Source organism: Rhea pennata, chromosome Z (genome assembly GCF_028389875.1).
Source record: "Rhea pennata isolate bPtePen1 chromosome Z, bPtePen1.pri, whole genome shotgun sequence".
Lineage (NCBI taxonomy): Eukaryota > Metazoa > Chordata > Aves > Rheiformes > Rheidae > Rhea > Rhea pennata.
In genome coordinates, this window is record NC_084702.1 from 65,040,553 (window position 1) to 65,062,897 (window position 22,345).

Here is a 22,345-nt window from a genome sequence, read left to right on the forward strand (position 1 = left end):
ATAGCCTTTTTGCTCTTGCACATAGTCAAATAAATGTTGAAGCAGAAGATCTTTTCTTAAACAGTGAAATATACACCAATGTCATTAAATAAGTTACTGAAAATCATCATACTTATCTTCCAGAAGAGACAATTAAAAGTACACTCTTATAAGACAGAAATTAAAAGTAAATGGATATAAATTCTCACGCAGATGTTAGCACAGCTGTGGAAAAAGTGACCGTTAACCAACTGCAGCAAGAACATTCTCACGATACTAAAATATATTTTCTTCTTGTTACTGAATTTAGAACTTGAATTAAATCCCACCGAGATTTAAGGCAGCTTTTAGTACTTGACTAAGACGACTACAGATGAGCTGCACAGGGAATACAAGACTTCCAGCCTCTGCAAAGCTCCTGGTATTTCTATAAACACGTATGTAACTGCTTTGCTAAAGCTTTCAAGAAGTATTCCAGTTAGTGCAAATTTTGGTGAGCATTTTTTTTTTAATTTATTTTTCACATTTGCAGCTTGCTATATTACTGTGCCTATCAAATCATTTCACAAATATGCCATTTTCTGGATTCCTTATTAAGATAAAGCTCATGGATTTCAAACCAATATTTTAAGTACTCTTTAAAATTTTTTGAATGTGCTTGTCTGTATCCCAGCAATTTGTTTTCAGATATATAGGCCACTTTAAATCTTTTTCTGAAATACATTAGTTCAACAAATTTGTTTCCTCTGTGATCCAATAACTGATGACCCAGCAACAGTCACCGTTATTTTTTCAACTAGAAAGATCCAGGTGCTTGTAAAGAATCAAAATTTGTCGATATATTCTTTATTCCTTTCACTATATATCAAATTTCCCTATGGTGCACCTGCAATTATACAGAAAAGAATAACAAGTGACTCTGAGTAATCTTTTCCTCTGAATGTTGGAGAACGTATGTGTGATGACATATGCAAATTCCCAGGCACCTGTAACATTTTTTTTCGATGACAAATGCAAACCATTTCAAAGACATATGAACAGTGTCAATACATCAAAAACGGCACTGCTTTTATTTCCTGACATAACCTAGAGGAACAGAGGTGCTGAGTCAAATGCTATTATATGTTTGCATTTGTCACTAAGAATAAGTGTGCTACTGGTCCTTTCACACAGCCAAAATACATCTGAATCAAATGGCGACCGCTACTCATAAAGCGCTGCTTGATTTAGCATGTTATTCAAATAAAGGGGAAACAGAAGACTGCAGCTCAACCATTTCCCTTTTATAAAACTTCCCATGAAAAAAAGTACGACAACTTCTAGTAAACATATAGTACTCTACAGGATTAATCATCTCTCCAACAAGCAACACAAGGGCACTCCTAAAAATAAAAATCATCTTACTAATAAAATAACCAAATCAAGATCACCTGAAAAAAACCCTGCATGCTTTCATGAGAACCACTTATTTTTTACATAGAAAGAAATGCACTAACATAGAGCTACATGTACAAAGCCAGGTGGTCCAAAACCAGACTGTATCAGAACTACACAGCTTGTCCCAGACCTGCAGAGGTGGTGTCTCCTTGCAGTTGCCCTTGTCCAACCAGTGCCAGCTCCCTCCCAACAACACAGATACTCTTTAGACCTCTGTCTTCTGCACTCTTCCTTCTCTTCACTATTGAGTTCTGTCTCCACAGTCCTCATTAGCTGCTCGTCCAGTTTCAGCCTTTCCCAGAGTTCAGAACAAACTCTGGGCAGTAATCTCTCAGCCCAGCTCAGCTGCAGCCAGAACAGCGTACGTACGGTACATGTGACCATAGAGCGGGGAGGTTGGACTAGATGATCTCCAGAGGTCCCTTCCAACCTTACTGAGTCTACAAAATCTTATTTCCAGTGCTGGGCCCATCTTTTTACGCTGTTTTTTTTTTTTTTTTTTTTTTTTTTGGTGGTGGTGGTTGTTTGTTTGTTTGTTTGTTTTTGAGAAGGAAAGTTGTTCCTCTCTTCAAATTGTTTTTGTTTTGGAGCACTGGAGCATTACTGTTAGAAACAGCCACTTGACATGCCTCTTTTTTGAGATAACTCTTAACTGGCTTCTAAACTCTATTTTGGTCCCTTTTGTTCCTATTGGAACTTACTCCAGTGACTTTAGTAAGGCTTACTAGGCTTACTCTAGTGACTTTATTTCTGGTAACTCTGCTTTCAATACATATTTCATTCATGTAATGGCACCAGAAATCCTGTCCAGCCCCTGTATGGAGCCCCTAGGCTGAGATTATTGAAAATAAAAATAAAAGAAAACAAACAAAAAAGTATTCATCATCCTAACGAAGAGACACGTGGAAACCACAAACTGAGTAAAGTTTATCAATGTTCCACGCAACAGAAGAGAGTCTTTCATAAGAATTATCATCCAGTCATTTTAACAGATAATTCTACTCACTTGGCCATTATTAAATAAATAAATATAGCTTTAATAAATCCATACGGACATACACTCGTTACCTACATCAAGTCACTAGCAAGTGGAAAAGTTCTTTTCCTTTACATGCAATGTTTGGCTAGAGAGCAAAGTTCTAGGCATCCTTCTTAGATCACTCTATATATTCATTAATTAGTTGACATTTTGCTTGTTTGTCTCATGAGGTGTGTGACAGCCACTACTGTGTGGGCAAAAAAATAACAAATTGAAATACTCAGGCTAGTCAGTTCTTTGAGACATGTGATGGTGTACGAAATTTGTTTTTCCATAAAGTCCGTAACACTTCCTGGTATTGCTGAAATGTTCTATCAAGGTATATTTTTCTGTAAATTCTGTACCTATAGCTTCCATTAACATCAATACAAACAGAACATATAACTTCCAAATACTTCAAACTGACAATTGCATATTCTTGCACACGTTCCACATATGAAAATGACATGGAGCAAGAGTTTCAATAGATACTGATGTATGAAACTGCACACATCAGTATATTCATAGTAATGTACACATAATTCAGGTCTCTGTGTGTAGTTGTGAGCAACAGATAAAAACTGTCTGTATGCATCCAGTCTTCTGGTCTGGTCAATAAGATGGTGACTGGCACCTCTGATTACTAGATCATGAAACAACACTTTCAAGGCAAGGATGGTTGTTCCAGATGCCTATGGTATAGAGCTGCAAGGACTGCTTGCAGGACTAATGGACTGGCTCATCTTCATGTCCAGTGACACTAGTATGGTCAAAACATATCATTTTCTGTAGCTGGAGAAGGAAAGGCTACCCTCAGTTCCAGCTGGTTTTGTATCCTTGGGCAAGCAGTGTCATAACTACAGTGGTGCAAGGAACAACATAAAACAAGAGAGTGGGTCAAACTGGCCTCTGGATCCACAACAGGATACTTTTAACTCCCTTGCTACTATAGTGCAAAACCCGTAACAATGAACACCAAACAAAACAGAAAATTCAGTGTGAGACCACACGAAGAAAAGACATTTTTCTTTCTTTTTTTTAATATATGACAGTTTCAGTTTGAGCGTATAGCTGAAGTAACACTTCAAATACAACATTTAGTCCTGGACATCCTGAGCCTTAGAAAGGTGCCAGAAAACTGGAGGTAGTTCAGGCATCATTGAGAAACAATTTTCAATCTGATAGAATAGGACAGCGAGGAAAAAAAAATTAAAAGATGTTCAGACAGCTGGTTACACATAGTGTGGCAAACCAATGACCAAGTGTGGTAGAAAATACAATGATGCAGAGGAGACGTTTTCCAGAGTGGAAACATGAAGATGGATATCATATTTATATGATGGCCCAAAGGAAAATGGTAAGTCATATTCAGTGAAATTAGAGGAAAAAGTATAACCAGGATGAAAATCAGAAACTGTGAACCCCATTAAACAGTGAATTAGTCTCCTGGGGAAGTGGCAGAAGGCTAATCACATAGTCATTTAAAATCTGAAAAAAAGAGCTTAAATAAAATTTATGGAACAATTTTGCATTGGCAATGATACGAACTAGTATGTTTTCCATTACTACTTTCAAAGCTGTTATCAATGGGTAAACTGTTACTTGCCTTTCTCACTATTGCTCAGAGGAAAAAAAGTTGTAGGTTGAATATGACATTGATGATTCTCAGTGTGACTCAGGGAAAAAATTCAAAGTATATCCCTTGTACTATAACTTAATAGCGTGCAGAACAATAGCAGCAGGGAATCTGAGTTCAAGAGCTTTTCATGCATTTGAAGTGTCAGCATCAGCTAAGATCTGAAACAGTTCTTGCACCAACTTCTCATGAATTTTAGCTGTTCCTGAACACCACACACTGATTTCCTCTTCATGACAGAACGCAATAGAAAGCACACTGCCACTACTTTTCTTTTTTTCTTTTTTTTTTTTTTCTTAAAGAACACTTAGCATCAGTCCATCTAATAGGGAATAACATCTAAATATAAGCACTGTTCTTTGAGCCAAAAAACAGCTACTAAATGCATGACAGATCACAGAATACTGTATTTTATACTATATCCAAATAAACATGCCTGAATATAGTCTGATAGACATTCCTATAGAAAATGCTAAGTAAACTATAGAACAAACATAGAAAAATAATTTTAGTATATTACCCCAACATGTAGAGTTTGCATATTATTTTAACTTATAAAGATACATTTAAAAAAAATCCCTTCACTAGTCTTAGTTAGGTCCCTGACTTCCCATAAAACTAATTACATGTCAGATGAAACACCATGGGAACTTAGGAATCCCATGTAATTTTTGGAAAGATGGAGCTAGATCTATTCTCAGCTCTGTTACTCTGACTTTGAAAGTGCCTCCCAGCAAGAAGAAATGCACATGCTTTTAAAAGGCACTCACTAATTACAAAGTGTTGAGATACTGATTTACCTTTCATGTATGCTCAGCCTCTAGATCTCCAACAGAAAACACTTAGAACCTTTGGCAGTTTTGAAAAATTTAGCTTTACAGTCTGGATTTAAAACAGAATTATGCAACAAAATCTGTGCAGAAACTGCTGTTAGACACTTGACTTGAAAATCCCATCAGGACATATCCACTATTTTAGATAGCTCAATGTACTCACAAAGATATAAAAATGTCTAATTTATCATGGGTTTCCACAATAGGCATTTAGGTATCTTAAAAAGGAGATGGCTATCTAAGCACCTTTTCTAAGGTTAGTATGTAAATACCTTTGCGGAATTAGCCAAATGAAACCCAAGCTAAGGCACTCAAAATTGGTACGTATTTTTCAAAACACACAATTAAATCATAGCCCCACGGAAATCTAGAGCCAAAACTCTCACTGACGTCAAAAAAAGTGAGAGTTTACCCTTATCTCCGCTTATCTTCTTCATCAGCAAATCTGCAATAATAAAATGTCAGAGGAGACAAACACCCTTTGCCCCTTCCTTACTACTCTTCTGTTTGCAAAGTATAGTACATTTAGCCACAAAAATGATCACCAAACCTTGGAAAGCCTCCTGAAGATGAGAAATGACCTGTAAGTACTGTTTTCTAATCAGGCACGATTATCAAATGCTTCTATTATGATGCATTTCCATTAAGTCTAGAGAACAAGAATCAACATGTCCAGAAAATTTCAGTCTTCTACTAACATGAGATTAAAAACAGCGAGTCTTTCACTAATACAGAACTCCTAATCTGAAGATCTCAGACCAGTTAATACACAGATATAGATGCTGACTAATATAAGAAATGTGATAGCATAAAGAGAACAAAAAACAACTAGCCTATAAAATAAGATGAATAATAATTAAAAAAATAAAATCAAACAACAAAGAATAATTCTCTTCTTTAGGCTTTACTGACAGCGCATGCACTTTCAACGACATAAAGAACTGTTCAGCCAGCTTTGACTTTACTATAAAGTATCAGTGGAAGTAGTAAATCAGCTGCAAGTGCTTGTCACCCTGTAAACTAAGGCTGTTTTACTGAGGAACCTGAATACAGAGATTTAGAAGTCTGATTCAGACATCTGCATCTGAAAAATCTGGGCCAGTTTTACTGAAATCTAACCTGTTTTCTCAGACATGTCAGGACACAGAAATACACATGGCATTGGTAATCAAACTGCAAATAATTCAAATCAGATGGAGTTAAAACAGTGTAAACACAAGCACTTGAGAGTATTTTTTATTTTGAGAATCAGAGTATAGAGTTTTTTCTGAGGAAGCAGAGTTTGCATAGGAAAAACTTCAGGGAGTATTTCCCCAAGTAGGTGGGTGCACTGCATTTTAATGCCCTTAAAACATTTCCCCTGAAAAACCTACCAGCAGGCACGGGTCAGACTGCCCACACGCTTACACAATTATCGTCAGGAACCTCAGCGGCGCAGGCCACGTGGGCACCCGGATCGGTAACGATACAGACGTTCTCCACAGCCCAGGTGGGTGCTACAGGGCGACTGCGAAGGCGGCTTCCGCAGAACGGAAAACTCGAACCACAGTGGAAGAGTGACTACAGCCCACTCCGTTTTGAAAGGTCACTCGCCTTCCATCATCTCATGGTGTCATTAAGCCCAAGAGAAGTGGGACAACTGTTCACAATTACTTCCCCAGGGTGAAATGGAAAAGTAAAGCTGTATCACTTATTTGCACCCAAGAGATTAAAAGAAAAATAAGTCTCCTTTCACACTGGGACATATATAGCAAAGGGCTTGAAAAATATAGTAATATTTTACTGCTTAACAAAATACATACAGTGATATATTAAAGCACAGGAATTATTACTGTAGTAGAGTTCAAAATGTATTAACCAAAACACATCTGAAAAGCTTCAATGTATTTTTACTCTGTATGGGATTCAATCTCTTGGATTTGAGATCCTGGGACACGCTAAGGGTTCTCAAGCCCCACTGAGAACTCCGTGGGAATAGCACCTTACAGGACAGGGCCCAGAATGCTTGAAGGACAAGGTAATCTAGATGACTCAATCAGATCAAGTAACATTAATTGACAGCATTTAACAAGAATGTGGTAAGCAATGTTAAACATAATCAGATTTCAAGCTTTTTTTTTTTGTTGTTAAATCTAACAACTTTGCACTGATTAATTCAGTTCCCCTATTAGTCAGCAGCAGTTGAGCTGACAGAGGCAGAAATAGTCCTGTCTCCCTTCTGAGTTTTGCCAGTTGCTGAACCACCAGTGGGCATACATATTTCATTCTTTCTCAAAGGCATTCTCATTCTGCGGGAACATTAACAAGGGTGTTGGGACACAGCTTTGGTAGGGAACCAACAGATATCCCTCCTGTTTTATAGGTGGGGAACAACACCCAGGACTCTGAAAAGTTTCAGCACAAACAGTTAAGTCAGTGGTAGACAACAAGAGACCATCATAAGCCTCAGCTGAAAGACAATCCTTTCTTCTACAAAGTTCTTTAATGCTGGCAAAACCTTTAGCATCTTCAAGACACCAGTTGCATTGACTGATTCCCGCTGAATATACGTATTTTCTGTCCCCGTGGGAAGGTTTAGAGTTGACTGAGTGCTGGATACCTTTACCAAGTCGTGAGTTATATGATCCAATTTTTATATCTACTATTTGCCTAATTTAATTAGCTAAGTCAAACTATGAATTTGTTGTGCAATAAAATGAAATTACAACTAATATAAACAACACTGCTCTGTTCCTCTTTGCAAACTGCAAAACCCTTTACCTTCTCTTTTGGAATAACAAAGTAGAATGGTTTACATGAAGGCAACTGTTATGCATTTTAAATAAAATTAAGATTTTTTGTTTTATAACATCCTCTTTTTTAATAAAAATTCCACCAAACAGTCATACCAGTTGACTATTCGATTGCCACTGGTTTGCAGGCCAAGGGGATTTTACTGAACACACATTCACTAGTGACTCCAAACAGAAGCAGATGAGTAATAATCAGTTTGATCTTTAAAAGCTTGAAAATTGAGCGGTAAATAATATCATCAACAATGGAAACAAGAGGCCTTCCACTAGGTATAGCTCTTATTTTTAGGATATTGCATTTATACAAGAGTTTACTGAGCATGACCATTCTTGCATAGTATTACCAAAAGGAATGATCCTATCATGATTATAAGGCTTTATAGCAGCAGTAAAGCCAATACAGACCTTGCAGATACAACAGTGTTATAAATATTGTGTAAGGAAAATTAAAAGAAAATTATATAGTTAAGTGACTTTTTTAGAGACAAACAAACCCTCTGCATATAGATTTTGTTGAAAAAGATCTTTGTAATATGGATCACACTGAAATACGAAAAAGAAGACTGCTTTTACAAAATATTCTTCACATCAGTAACAAATCTTCACTTTGATGAGAATTTAGTATAATTAAGATTCAATCTCTTAAACAATAATTAGTTGCCCCTCACCTTCTGTGAATTCATCATGTCAGTCAAACTTAATGAGCATCAATGTAATTCACACTACATCTTTCATCTTTCTAATATCAAAAGAACTGGCCTCCCAAAACAGTGATCTAAGTGAAATTATAGAGAAATAACAATTTTCAAAAGTAGAATGTAGAGAATACACAAAATCTAGAGAAAAAATATAGAGAAACAACAATTTTGTTTGTCTTTGCTTTTAAAAATAAAAAGCAGACCCTGCAGGACATGGGAGCAACTGCTAAGTAAGGGTGAAATGAAACTCAATTCCATCAGAGGTATTATACTTTACTGGGTAAGACAGAAGGGGAAATGCAGCAGTGCACTGTAAATGTGCCTAATGAAGCAGGCAAACAGAGGCATCAACAACTTACACACACAATATATTTTAAGTGAATTGTATTTGTTTTCATCAAAGCATTTGTGTAAGCAGAAACTACTGTCTAAATAAATATAAAAAGAAATGGGTATAGCTCATTCAGGCAATTAGAGGTCTAGGAATGTAAACTATTGAATTTAGGAGTCTCTTCTGCTTTTCAGGGTCAAGCAGCCCTCTCCCACTGGCCTTGGTAGATCTGTTAGAAAAACAGAATTCTAAATCAAAGGTTGTTTCTCTCTCCTTTTATAGCCTCTTCTTTCAGATCCACCAGAATAAATGAAGCTACTGCTTTAAGAAAGAACTGAAAATACCATGTTAGCCCTTCTTTTATAGCAGGGGAAGGAGAAAAGAGGAAAAGCAAGTGTTATGTTTTAACTGATCAAGTGTGTGGAGCTGAGATGTGGAAAGCTACATGAACTGCGAATGCTTAGTGATTAAACTTCTCAACTAAACTGCCACTAACTAATGGGAGCATCCACTTCCACAGAGAAAGAATTGCTTCCATACACTTTAAATGCTTCATCTTCTACCATTTCTTGTACCACCGTAGGCCTCCCTAGCAAAACTCCTGACATTGTTTTCTTCTAGACCTGTCCGAATCTCCCAAAAACTGACAGGTGCTGATTTAGCAGGTCATGAACTTGCTCAGTCGTTCTTCAGAATCACATTAAATGAAAACTCTTAGAGTAAATCCCGGCCCAGCTGAGGTCTAAGGGATTTTAGCATGCCCTCCACAAAGGGACAAATATTTCCACTGCTTCAACTATTAAATTATAGGAAAAGTTTGAAAAGAAGGTTTAAGAATGAAGGAGTGTTTGAACAGCGTCTAACTTATCCCACTCTAAGAGAGAGGCTGGAGGGACAGAGTGGGCTGCATCCCACACTACTGTCACAGCAACCTGCAGAGCAGGCTAGACATGAAACAGAATTACACTCTTCTCAGGCAACATGTGAGGCTGTAACATACTCAACCTTCTCCTTTTGCACATAGTAGCACAAATATTTTGCCCTTACTTCTCTTGAGATGATGAAAATCTGTGTCTAAAGCCAACAATGCAATCCAAAGATTTTTCACACAATATATGCTTAAGGCATATTCCCCAACCAACAAGACACACAACTATGATGAACACTCTTCCAGACTTTCAACTTACATATAGGTAATGTTTATCAAAATAAATACCACATTATGTACTGCTTTGCACATGGTGTCCTGCCCACATATCATCTCAGAAGGTATCACCACCCTATGAGATTTCAAGGGAATAACGTACATACGTATATTATGTTGTAAATTATTAGTTATGATAAAAAGATATTCTGTTATGCAGAAACAGACAAGTAAAAGTTTTCATAATTGAGCATCCAATTTGCGAGATGAAAGTGAACTCTCTGTTTTATGATACATTAAGAGACCTAGTCATATAGAAAAAAAGAGAGGGGAAAAAAAAAGGATAATTTGACCAAATCAGTGTTCTCTCAAATCATACTGAATTTAGATAAACAAAAGAGAGTTCAAGGAGTTCAGTTCAAGTGTTTTTACCTTTTTAAAGCACAAGCGAAAGTGATGCATGTCGATTTATTAATAGACAGATAAAACCAGCAGGAAACAGCTTGATGACTCAGTACAAGTCAGCAGCTGAGGGAACTCTCCATATTTTTTCGCACATTACAGGTGCCTGTTGCAGCAAGGTCTACAGATAAAGCCACAAGAAGCATTTAACTCTTTGTATCATCGCCACACAGACTGGGGTCATGGCCTGGGGGAATGGAGTCATTATGGGACACAGAAAGAGCATTTGAGGATTGCACAAGATTTATCATGGGTTGTTTAGAGGAAGAGCCAAGGTGGGGAAAGGGAGGGGAAGAACAAGTGTGGGAAACTAAATGAATAAGGGAATAAAAGTGGAATAGAAAGGGGTCAGTAACAAATCAGTACGTTTGTCTGGCCATGCCCTGCACCTAATCACCTGTCTGTCCTGTCTTCTCATTAAACTCTATTTCTAGCTATTTTTTTCTGGGTGAGAGGGCTTTCTGTTCTGTGTGTGCCTGCGTGTGTATGGTGGTGTGCTAGTACCTGCAGCCATGGGGGCTGTGTGCCTGGGGTGCCCACAACTAGAGACACTGGACTGCAAGTTGCATGAGTGTGCAGGTCAGCGTGCAATCGCTAGAGGACATTGCAAGAGTCTGGAGAGCCAAGTACTGAAGAGGCCCTAGGTCTGGGCTGAATCCTGGAGAGACCAGAGAGCCTATTGGAGGGACCAGGGTGTTAAAGCCAGCTACTGGAGAGACAGTGGAGTCTGGGGGTCAACCGAGAGACCTGTTTGCACGCGTGTGTGTGTGTATGTATGTGTGTGTGTGAAGCAAGGGGAGATGAGGGGATCCACAGTGCACGTGTGCACAGGTCTGAGTACCTGCACCTGGCATGGGGCTGCAGGCCGCAGGGGTTTGCACGTCCACCTGCCAGCAGCTGAGGAGACCAGGGGATGCAGATGCCAATTACTGGATAAATGGAGTGTCCAAAGCCAGCTGCTGGAGGGATTTACATTATATATACGTATATACTTCTCACTAACAGACATTCATCCTGAACTGCCAAAGAGGGAGACAGGATTAGGCCGTTCGTGTCACTGGTGTTTGCACGAGTGGTGTTGTCGGTGTTAATTGGTATGGGGCATATTGCGAACGTGTGCATGTGCACCTATTGGAAATACATGCCCAGACTCACTACTGGCTGGACTTGGGGACACGGAGCTGGGGTAGCATCACCTCTGTCAAGCTACCCCATTCAACAGCTCCTGACAGCTGTCATCTTTGGGCAGGACTTACAAAAATAATTGCCAACTCTTCATCTGATTTCCAAATAGAAAGAGCTCTTGTATAACCACCAACCACCAAAGTATGATTAAGGATATTCTAACTGTAAGCTTCACAGCTCACCAGCTTCCAAAAATCAATTATGATTGAACATACATATAGCAAAGCTTTCCAGATGTTCTATTCATAAAAAAGCTGAAAACAGAGTAAATACTAACAAATACAATAGAAAATGTAATAATAATGTAAAAGCAGTAATAAAAATCTGTTATTTTGCTAGGGAAAAATATTAACTCAAAGATCACGGTAGTTTGCCAGAGAACAAGATTGGGTGATAAAATACAGGTTTGTGGTTTTAAGTCTGTAGCATTACATTCAGTTGAGCCAACAGCCTCTCTGAACAGTTGACACTCATAAAAGTGTGGGCAAATGAAAACAAATGAGAGAGTTCTTAGCTTTGTGCCTGACAACTAATAAAGTCCTTTATATGGCTTTGGGCAGTATGCTTCCTGTTCCCCTTTGGTTTCTTTGAAAACTACAAAGGAAAAGTATATGTCTATTATATATACATTGAAGCCTTTTACTTTGTGTCTCCTTTTGGAGTATAAGTAAATTAGTGGTCAAATTCTCAGACAGTATACAAAAGCCTCCTCGCCAGTCTCCACCTTTATTTTTCTCAAACCAAAAAGTCAGCTCACAAACTAGTTCTCAATTTTCACCTGTGAGAGGAAATGTTTTTTAAAACTCCTTGCAAAGCTGCAATTTGTCAGAGCCTCCACCTCCAAAAACAACCAGTGTCCTTGGCCTCATCAACAGCATTACTTTCAAATCTTCACACATGCCCAAGAGTAGCAAAATGCATCGAACCAGAGCTGGGGGAGAGCAGTGGAGTGATTCACACAGGGGCAGCTCCCTGTCCTGGCAGCCCCACCATGCTCCCGCTGCGGGACAGCCTGTGGCAGTGCTTGCAAGAGAGCCCAAGATCATCCGACAGCATCAGCCTCTGCAAACCTGCTGCCCTACTTTTTTTTCCAAATGCAGGAAGTCAGATTACCTAGTAGCCAGCACAACCCTCACATCAGTCATGTCACAAAACTCCCAAAGTGAGAATCATATCCAAACTGTTTGCATACAAGTTGGTTGCTCAGGTTGTTTTCCAACTTCAGAGTTGGGGGGGGGGGGGAGAAGGCATGATCTGTGCAAGGGAATGCAAGCAGGATCAGACCTTTTGAGTGGTAAATCAATTGACATACAGTTTGTTTGAAGACCAAATTTTCTCTAATCTCTGTTGCAAAGTAAAAATATCTTTTCTTGATGATTCATTTTCCACATTAAAAAAAAAAAAGTCTGTGGGTGAAAGAACAGAGCTAAAGCAATAAGCAATTCTATTTTTTTTCCTCTTGTCACTATTGTAGCAGTTCTAAATTCCAGTATGAAACAGAAATGAAGCACTTGAAGATGTTTTCAAAAGTGAACTGAATAATACTATTTTCTCTTTTGTCATTATTTTTATCTAGATGAATATTATATGCAAATCAGCACTGTTATGCTCAGCCTCAGAATGTGACCTTTAGAATTCAAAAACAGAAGTGATTTTTTTTAATTGCATAAACTTCTCAAATGAATGGTGCATTATTTGCAAAACTTACTGGCTGTCAGTTTTGCGTGTCCACTCATGCTTCAATTAACACTGAAGTCCCCAGGAATTTAATGGGAATATATTTATCCCACAGAATCAAATTCTAAGCAATAGCCTTTCAGACCAAGGACCACCTCAGAAATCTCTAACATAACTGGAATCTGAAACTACACAGCTCAGCAAAGGCTTTCTGCCTCCTGTCTCTGTGCCTCCCACTACAACACACTTAAAGTGGAGATAACATCAGTCCTCATTACAGATGGGGAAAGAGGCAGGATGCTGACATCTACTATCAGGAGAAGTAGGTGATGCCAACATCCTCATATATGAGGAACAGTTTCCATACACTCAGAAACCGGGCAGAAAGCAGCCCACAGCTTTTGGGATCAATGTTCCCAAAACAGAAATACCAGGAAGTGTGGGAAGAATTATCATAAAAGGAGATTTCCCAACCTCCTCCTCCTCCTCTTGAGTAAGCTGACTCACGGTTTCTCTGCAGCATAGTCAGAGAGTCTTTTCCAGGAAAGGCAAAGCATTTATTCTGGAGTGGCAGTAATAAAATACTAGTGGGCTGAGAAGAGATGACAGAAAAAAGTGGAGATTTGGGGAAGGCAGAAGGATAGGAGAAGCTAGTTTCAAGGGGTATTGGAAAGCTCTGATGGGGTGAGAAGTATCTGTGGGCATCTCTCGGTCTCCAGTATCTCAGGTTGCTCTCACATGCCTCCAGAATCTTCTTTTTCCTCCAGCGAAGATATAGGGCCCACAACCCTCTGCAACCCAAAGACCTATTCTCCCTCCCACATAATGAATATCCACACTTCCCTTTCACCCTTATGTGCCTCCCCAGCCTCTGGGAAAGAAACGAGGCCAAATCTGGCAGAAGGAGAAGCCACTACACTTTGTTGTTGCTTGCCACCAGTGAAGAAGCAAGCATTGCTACCAAGAACAGTAGGTAGAAAGCCCGAGTTTGAAGGAGAAAAAAAAAAAAAAAAACACAGTTCTGAGTAGGGAAAGAGGCAGAGAACACTCTGAACAGGCGGCCAGCAACACGGCCGTCCACATTTTGTATACAAATCTAAATCAATAATCCTGTTCTTAGCTTGAGAGGAAAGGCATTTATACTCATTTCCAGAGAAACATGAAAGTATATTAATTTAAATGCAAGCGTGTCTTGTTATTTTGGGACCATCTTCTCTAATAGTTTGCTGTGTTGTAAAAACTGTGATATTACAAGGTTGCTTGTGAGGACTCAAGAATTCCTTCCCATGTTCTTATTTGCTAGATAAATTTTTTAATTTCTGCAGGCTTAAACACTGCACAGCACCAGGTACAAGATCTGCATTAAAAACACAGGTGTACAGTTAAACCAGTCCAATAACAAATATTTGGCATTGCTCCCAGCTCTCTGTCTAAGAGAGTACAATCTGATAGACTGCCTTTGATTTTACATTTAGAAGGGGAAAGGATCAACGATTGCACATAAAGAGAGAGGACATATGCTTTCAGATAGAGATAAAAAATTTCTCAGGCAACCACAGGTATACTTAAAAGAGTAGTGCTTTCAGAGAGCATTAGTGCAAGCAATCCTAAAGACACAGGCAGAATAACTATCTGTGTGGATAAACTCCTCAGTCCAACAGCTATTGATCTGACAGCAGATTTGATGATGCCTTTCCACACTCTTCATTAATCAGGTCAGTACCAAATACACCTCTACAGATTTATTTCCCATATCCAACACAGAGATAATGACTTTAGCTCAAACTTTTTTACTGATCCAAGATCCAAAGATAGGTAACACCAAATGGATTCACTAATGTTTGCACAACACGATGAAGAAATTAAAAAAAAAGCTGTATGAATGCTCTCAACCTGCAAAACATTTGCATCAGAAGAGGCATTAAGGTTTCCTCTTCACTGCATTTCCAACTCACATACAGTGTGATCTTGAAACCTGCTGATTCAAAGAGCTGGCGGTTGTCTGTGTGGACAGTTGTTTCCTTCGGTGAACCTTTCGACTTCTGGAACCTTGATGAACGCAGGGGCTAGGCCACAGAAGTCCAGTATTGGTTACTGCCCTATACAGAGCCCAAGGAGGAAACCACCATATCCCTAAACCTGAGAGGGGCGTCTATGGCAATACACAGAGTGCATTTACCACATGCATGGCCCCCACACTGCCCATGTCTGTCTGAGCCGTGATTCAGAAACACTGGTTGAACACAGCTCATCTGCCAAAACAAGACAGAGCTGCTTTCTGAAGATCTGTCGAACTTCAGGTTCAGGCTTCACTAGGCCATCGTCCAAAGGACAATGCCTGGTTTTCACTCAGGATTCAAATTCCATGTCAATCATGAGTAATCATAACTCATTTAAAAAATCTGCAGGCTCATCAAACCTCTCTTTAGCTGTGAACTCCAAAGCAATATATTGCTAAAGAACACTGGATTTGTCCACATTAGGTTTAAAGATTCATCTGTTCTTCAAGGTGTTTTATTGCATTTTTATTTCTTTCAAGCACAGGTCAGGACAGAGACCTTTGGCAAAATATGAAAGACTAGCAAATTCTTATCTCAGGGGGTTTGTTTTCTTTTCTAATCCGTCCATGTCCTACACCTTAACACAAAATAGAATGGAGAATGGTTTGTTTCTCTTTCCCTTAATTTCAAACTGACCTAGGTGACAATCTCTTACTTTCAGTGACAGCTTTCTACATCCTTTGCAGAAGGAGAAACTTTTCACCTTTAGCATCTCATTAACACAAGCTGAAGTTAGAAATGTCTTTGCTGATGTGTATTTCAAAATGATCAACACGAGAAATGGAAAGGAAGCAAAAGGCACCAGAATAAAAATAGAAGAGAGCCAACGGCAAACATGACACACAATGCTGTAAGGTCTCAGAGATTTTTTTAAGGAAAAAAAATTGGGGTGGGGGGAAGAAAAAAATAAACAAAGTGTTCTTCATTTATAGTGGGGGACTGGGAAAAGTGGTGTTAAAAAAAACCAAAAAATCTGAAGTGCAGCACCTGGCTTTCTGAAAAGATTGTCTGCCAAGCTATGCCCAAACTACACGGGAGCCTCTGTCCCTCACAAACAGTAAAAAGGAAGAGTGCTGGTTTTCCACATCCCTACCTAATCTAGTTCTTAAAACTGAACAATCTGAAAAAAGTATTGTTCATAATACATGTCACCTTGCTTCTGTATACTGTGGAAAAGCCTAAGCAACAATAAATTCAGGATTGCTTTTAACTTTAAAAATGTGTACATTAGTATAATTTGAGCATATAAATAAAAAACCTGTTGCATTAATTTGACATTTTTTTAAAATCTACATTTCAAAAATAAAACTAGGAAAGCACTGTTGCCCATGAAAATAGAAGCCTGTAGATTTTGTGGAAAACTAAGATTTGCATAGGATTTTTTATAGTTTATAATAATAATTCTAAAGTACGCATTTATGAAAGAAATGATTAAAAAATACTTTTGCTAAAGATTTCTGCACTTCAAATTACATTGTATTTGAGTTACCGAAGGAGTAATTCTTGCTTCTCTCTGCTAGGTTAATCAATCACTTACTGATATACAGACAAACATCTATTTGTTCTGATATTGCAAGGTGATCAAAGCCTCCATTTTCTCTCTTCCTAAAAAGTGTGTCTTCCTCACCTACCTACCCTATTCTCTTCCTCCTCCTCCTTTTCCTCTGCATTTTATTCTCTCACCTTCTCCTCATGCGTTTCCTCATCCTTGATCTACAGGGGGCTCTGAAAGGCTATAGTTCATTATGTTAAATAGAAAGGGTTTAAAAATTATTCATTATTTATTTAAAAACTGAAAATCATGCCTTCACCAACCCCAAAAATTCTGTGAGAAGAATGTGCTTTCTACAGATGAATTTTCAATCAAAATGCTAAATACTCTTCAGCAGAAATATTTTTATATGGCCTCAGAGCTTCTTGGGAATTGTAGTTAAGGAACCTCATGTCCTCTGTGCCCTGAGCAGACTAAATACTCTGTATTTAACACAGTGGCAGAAACTCTTGCACATGATCTAACATCCAAGGCAACTAACTGACCAACAAACACACTTCACTGCAAAGAGATAATGAAAAACTCAAGAGCAAAAACAGAAGCAGAAGCTTCATGGCAGCCAGTAAGCAAAATGTCTTGGCCCATAGTAAGGGGTTTATACTGGGGTAAATTTGCACCATTGAACTACTAGATAATGCAAGCAGGAAGAATGCAAGGAACAACAGCCTGAAGGTCACGAGGAACAATAATGTTCATTTATTTTGCAATATCCTTGCCAATTACAAAATAAGGATGTTAAGATATTAGGCCAGTATCTAAGCAGAGATGTTTATAAGCTTTTACAATTAAACAATTTATTATGAAAAATCACTTCAATTGAATTTAATTATGAATAGCTTAAATTAATTACTTGTAAAACATTAACATCCTCAAACCTCAGGCAAGATTGGGGTTCCCCGTGCCTTGCATAAACATATAGTAAATGAGTATCTACCCAAGCAAATCTTCAGTCTCATTATGATTAAAGTTTTATGGTCTTATATTACAGAAACACAAAAATACGCAGCAAAACTGTACTAAAACTCAGAGATTTAGATATGAGTTCCTGAATATAAGCAGGGAGGGAATGTCCATATTGGAACATCTTTGCAAATACATTATGCATAAGACAACATGACTTTTCTGACTTCAGTGTAGGTTAGCCTATATACGTGGACAGATGACTGACCTACAACTTCTAATTATTTTCTGCCTAGCGGGATGGATGCCCTGACAGTGACATCCATAAAGCTCAGCAGTGAGATCCTGTGCGCTGGTAGGGGGCACTGAGACGATTTGTTCAAACTCGTGCAGATAGCCACTTTGCCACAGTAACTAATACCTTAGCAGACCAGGTAGTGGAGTGTGATAGCTGTCAGTGAATGTTTCTTTACATCATAAAACCACCGCACTCCTAGGACCAGTCCGCCCTAGCTGAGTTCTCAGTAGATCCCAGTGACTGACAAACAAGATATATTACAAAGCAAGTTAGACATACGTTGTCAGGGAGGCCTAGCACTGCTCCATCCCTTCAGTTCATTCAGTCCATCTAAAACTTATCCCAACACCACTTCCACCAGGGAGTCTTTTTCCCTCCCATCAAGAGGCAAAAACAAACTTCAGCTGAAAACTGCACTTCACAATTAAAATTGTCCCTGAGCTATACTTTTGAGTATTATACAATATTTGTTCAAAAGCACTGAAGGGGGGATGAGATGCATAAGCCTAATTAGAGAATACACAGACTGTATTAAATTAATATTCTCCCTCTTTCCCCATTCATATTAGGGCACAGCAATTAACAATTACAGTCTAAGTGGTGGTGGTAATTAATAATAATAGTAATTAATAATAATAATAATGTGAGCATGCAAAACTATTCACAACTTGACAGTACAGAGGGCAGATTTATTATCTCCCTGAGACTTGCCATATAACCTACATTGGTCAAGTAAGGAAATAAAGCACAAAACCCAAATCCCATTTTCCTCATAATGATTAAATTTATAATAGTGAAAAGCTATTAGGACAATTTAATATGATCCTCCTAGAGTTCCAAACAAGTGTTTCACATTTTGCCTACTTACAGATACATTAAAATCAGTCCCAGTTAAATTACTGTTCTGGTTAGTTTGGAGTCTGTTCATTAGCAGAACCTTTACCTCCTCCATGCATTACTAAAGTTCTTCTCTTAATGATTTTTTTCACACAAGGAAATATTTTATTGACACAACTCATATTATATTCATTACAGAGCAATGCAGAACTAAAAAGCTACAGTACTGCATCATTTGATTTTGGTATGCAGGCTAAATGATCCTACTTCAGTAAACAGTCTAGAATTTCATGATTTCAAAGAGAAGAGCAGCTATTGATTTTATATAGGAATCAAAAAGGCTTTCACAGGAAGGGAAATTTATACCTCCTTACTTTCTCTGAAATTCAGAAAGAGGGGAAAATAGAACTTCTGTATCCCCCAGTGGAAAACAAAACAGCTAAGGAGATGGATTTAGGAAGAAGACACATTCTTAGGTCTCTCACTCCTTACATAGTCAAAATACCAGAAAATTGAATGACCCAAACCAGAACACAAAAATATGATGGAGTAAATGCAAGCAAGAGTAAAATTCTATATTGATGCCAGAATGAGTTTAAAAGTTATACTAAATAATATATCCTCTACATCAATTCCATCTTTCGTAGTAGAAGCACCAGTTCCAGGTAAGCACCTCAAATTAGGTAGGGTACATCCGTGTCAGTGTCAAGAAACCCTATCCACTTTAAAGATACGTCATATATAGCATATCATGTGCAAGTGTGAAATACATAGAAATGAAAAAAATGGTAGGGAGTACTTTGAGCTTTTTCATTAGCCACAGAGGGGAAAAAAGGTATTTCTTCTGTCATTTTGGAGGCATCCCTATATGCCATGTATTGATACCCCAACAAGGTCAGAAAAACAGCCATATGAAATACAAATTATACATATATATTTGCACTTATTTTAACTTTATCTTAACATTCTCATTTGTCTATATACAAGACAAATAAAATTACTGCAAGCCCATTAACCGCTAAATAGATTTTCAAGACATTGTTTTTATTAGCAGATTGCAGTGCAACACATGTTTGCATTAAAGTACTGAGAAACTTGTTCACTCTGTATACTCTTCCTTCCACATATCATACATGAATCTACAACTTATCAAATTATGTCATAAACTGTTACAATGGAACAGCTAAGTCTAACAAATGAGATTGTTAGACAACATTGGGGAACACTAAGTTCCTTAATTTATACCAGCATCTAATAATAAGAACAGATGGTTCAAAAGAAAATGTAAGCATGTTCTCTTATAATATGCCAAATTAATGGCTGCCACTTATGAAAGGGCTGGTATCTTTTCCAGCTGAGGAAAATAACTAAAATGCAGCCATGAACACACACAGTTTACTTTAAAAAGCTATGGCTTTCAGTTACAAATCTCTAATTTAGAAACCTCTTTCTCTTAATTGCATGTAGTTGTTAGTGATATCTGCAGATAATGAACATTTATTACTGATTTAATAAGCCATAACACAGTAAGCCAAAGTGCAAAGAAAAAGATGGAAGTTGATTTTACAGTCTGAAATCACAGACCTCATTTCACAGATTTGTAGCAGCCATCTCAAAACTGAATGATTAGGCAGAGGGAGAACCACCCTTTCAGGAGGAATCCAGCAGAGGTCAAGAAGAAATAAAGTTGAGAGCGAATGCAAATTCACTCCGATAAATTACAGCAAGAAAGAACAGCAGCTATTTAATGCAAAAGAAAAGGTTCATCAAGAACAAGTGGATGGGCACTAGTTCACTAAATATAGTTATGTTAGAAATGGAAAGAATTTCTAATCATCAAAAGAAAGGTGTCAGCAAAGATAATTTGCTTATATCAAGTTTATATATCAAGTAAGTGTATTACTTGACACTGTTACCCAAAAATAAATAGCTTGGACCTAATGCTACAGAATCTATTCAAATTTATATCTAAAGCTTCAACCAGGTCTCCCTCACCAGCATTTGCTATCTTCAATAAGTCCACCTCATTTTCAGCAGGTATTATTAGATAGGGAAACCCCAAAACCTCCTTTCACTTGCCCATACATTCCCATCCCTTAACCAATTTCTATCTCCATGCACTAGGAAGTAGCTGCCTAGTAATCACAATTATCTGCAATAGCAGTAAGTGGTTGGAAGTCGTAATGCTGTCATTGCTGCTCCACAATGACTCATATTAAGGCTAAGAAATTTTTCTGATACCTAATTCTCAACCTGCCAGCTATCACACCAGAGTCTAGAGGGAGCAGAACTGCTCCTGAATGCTTAACTGGTCTGTATGCAGCAAGAGTATGCCTGCTCCTGCCGCTGCAGCAAGACAGTGAGAGATTGTCTCAATGTGCTCTCTGCATAAAACCATGAGTCTGAAGGAGCAAATGTTACGGTGTGCATTACCTCTTCTCGGGCATCAGAGGGACTAAACACTGTAAGGGGCATGCCTAATGAAATCCAAACCAGACCACAGGGGAATAAAGCAAGATGCCTATGGTTTTCTCCAGCAGAATGTGCCTAACATGAAGATACGTCTGGAGGTGACAAATTCATAACCACAGCGACAAAGCAAAATAAGCTAAAACTAAGGGGGGGGGGGTGTGAATCATGCTGTTACATACTGAGAGGGGAGACGTGTGGGAACAACAAAGGTGAGTTACAGAGGAACTGAAGAATCTCAGGCTTAACTCTTTGGTCCCTGAGAGAGCAGCTTCATATTGTGTTTACTTCAGCCTAAACAGGGGGTTGCCACTGAAGAGAGACATCCCTTTCTCTGCTCTCCTGTCATCGCTTTCACCGCTCTCAAGACCCAGCCACCAATCTCACTGCCTCCCTTGTGCTGGACCTAGTGACTGTGCAGCATAATCATCAGCTTTCCCTTATTTCAACTCCCTGACGGAAGGGAGGGGATACTAACACCGCCGCTTTCCCGCAGGGCAACCAAAAAGCAGCCTCTGGGCAGCAGTCTGCAGTTCAACTGGATTAAGTATAACACGGGATTATGCTCTGAGACTGAACAGAGTCTCTGCAACAACACTTTCCCCAATGTTTCACCCTTTTCTACCCTGAATTTGCATCATCGGACTTAAATTTTCAGATGTGGATAGCAGCACACATGAGAGAGCATAGCAGTTATGAAGATGTTTTTTTTTCCCCTATTTGGTCACAAAACTACAACGAAAAGCTTTAAGATGTATCAAGGGATGTCAAAGCCCCCAGAGAAATAACTAGCATGGTCATAAGTATAAATTCTGATATTCTATTCTTGCAAATCATGAAAAAGCTTAAGCTCTGAAATGTCAAGTCTTTAAGTCCTCATGGATATGTACCTTAAGTACCATCTGCTTAGGTAATTCAAGGAAAAGAGAAATGTAAACGCTCCTGTACAGGCTGGGGCAACCACAAAGGCTGGTGGGCAGCTAAATGGTCTACCTACCCTGTAATTTTCAAGCTAGCTACAGCAGGCGCGTACACAG

At 38.5% G+C, this 22,345-nt stretch overlaps 1 protein-coding gene across 3 annotated transcripts in view; it reads right to left on the bottom strand.

Annotated features, from left to right (window-relative positions):
- PARP8 (poly(ADP-ribose) polymerase family member 8) overlaps positions 1-22,345 on the bottom strand; it is a 133,354-nt gene that overhangs the window by 62,553 nt on the left and 48,456 nt on the right. Inside the window, exon 1 of one of the 3 annotated variants that reach the window (XM_062599100.1) lies at positions 1,547-1,689. The exons of the other annotated variants lie outside the window; for them this stretch is intronic. Coding sequence (XP_062455084.1) covers positions 1,547-1,686 — 140 coding nt within the window. The 5' untranslated portion in view covers positions 1,687-1,689. Of the gene's footprint in view, positions 1-1,546; positions 1,690-22,345 lie in introns of those variants that run through there. 3 annotated transcript variants of the gene reach the window in all.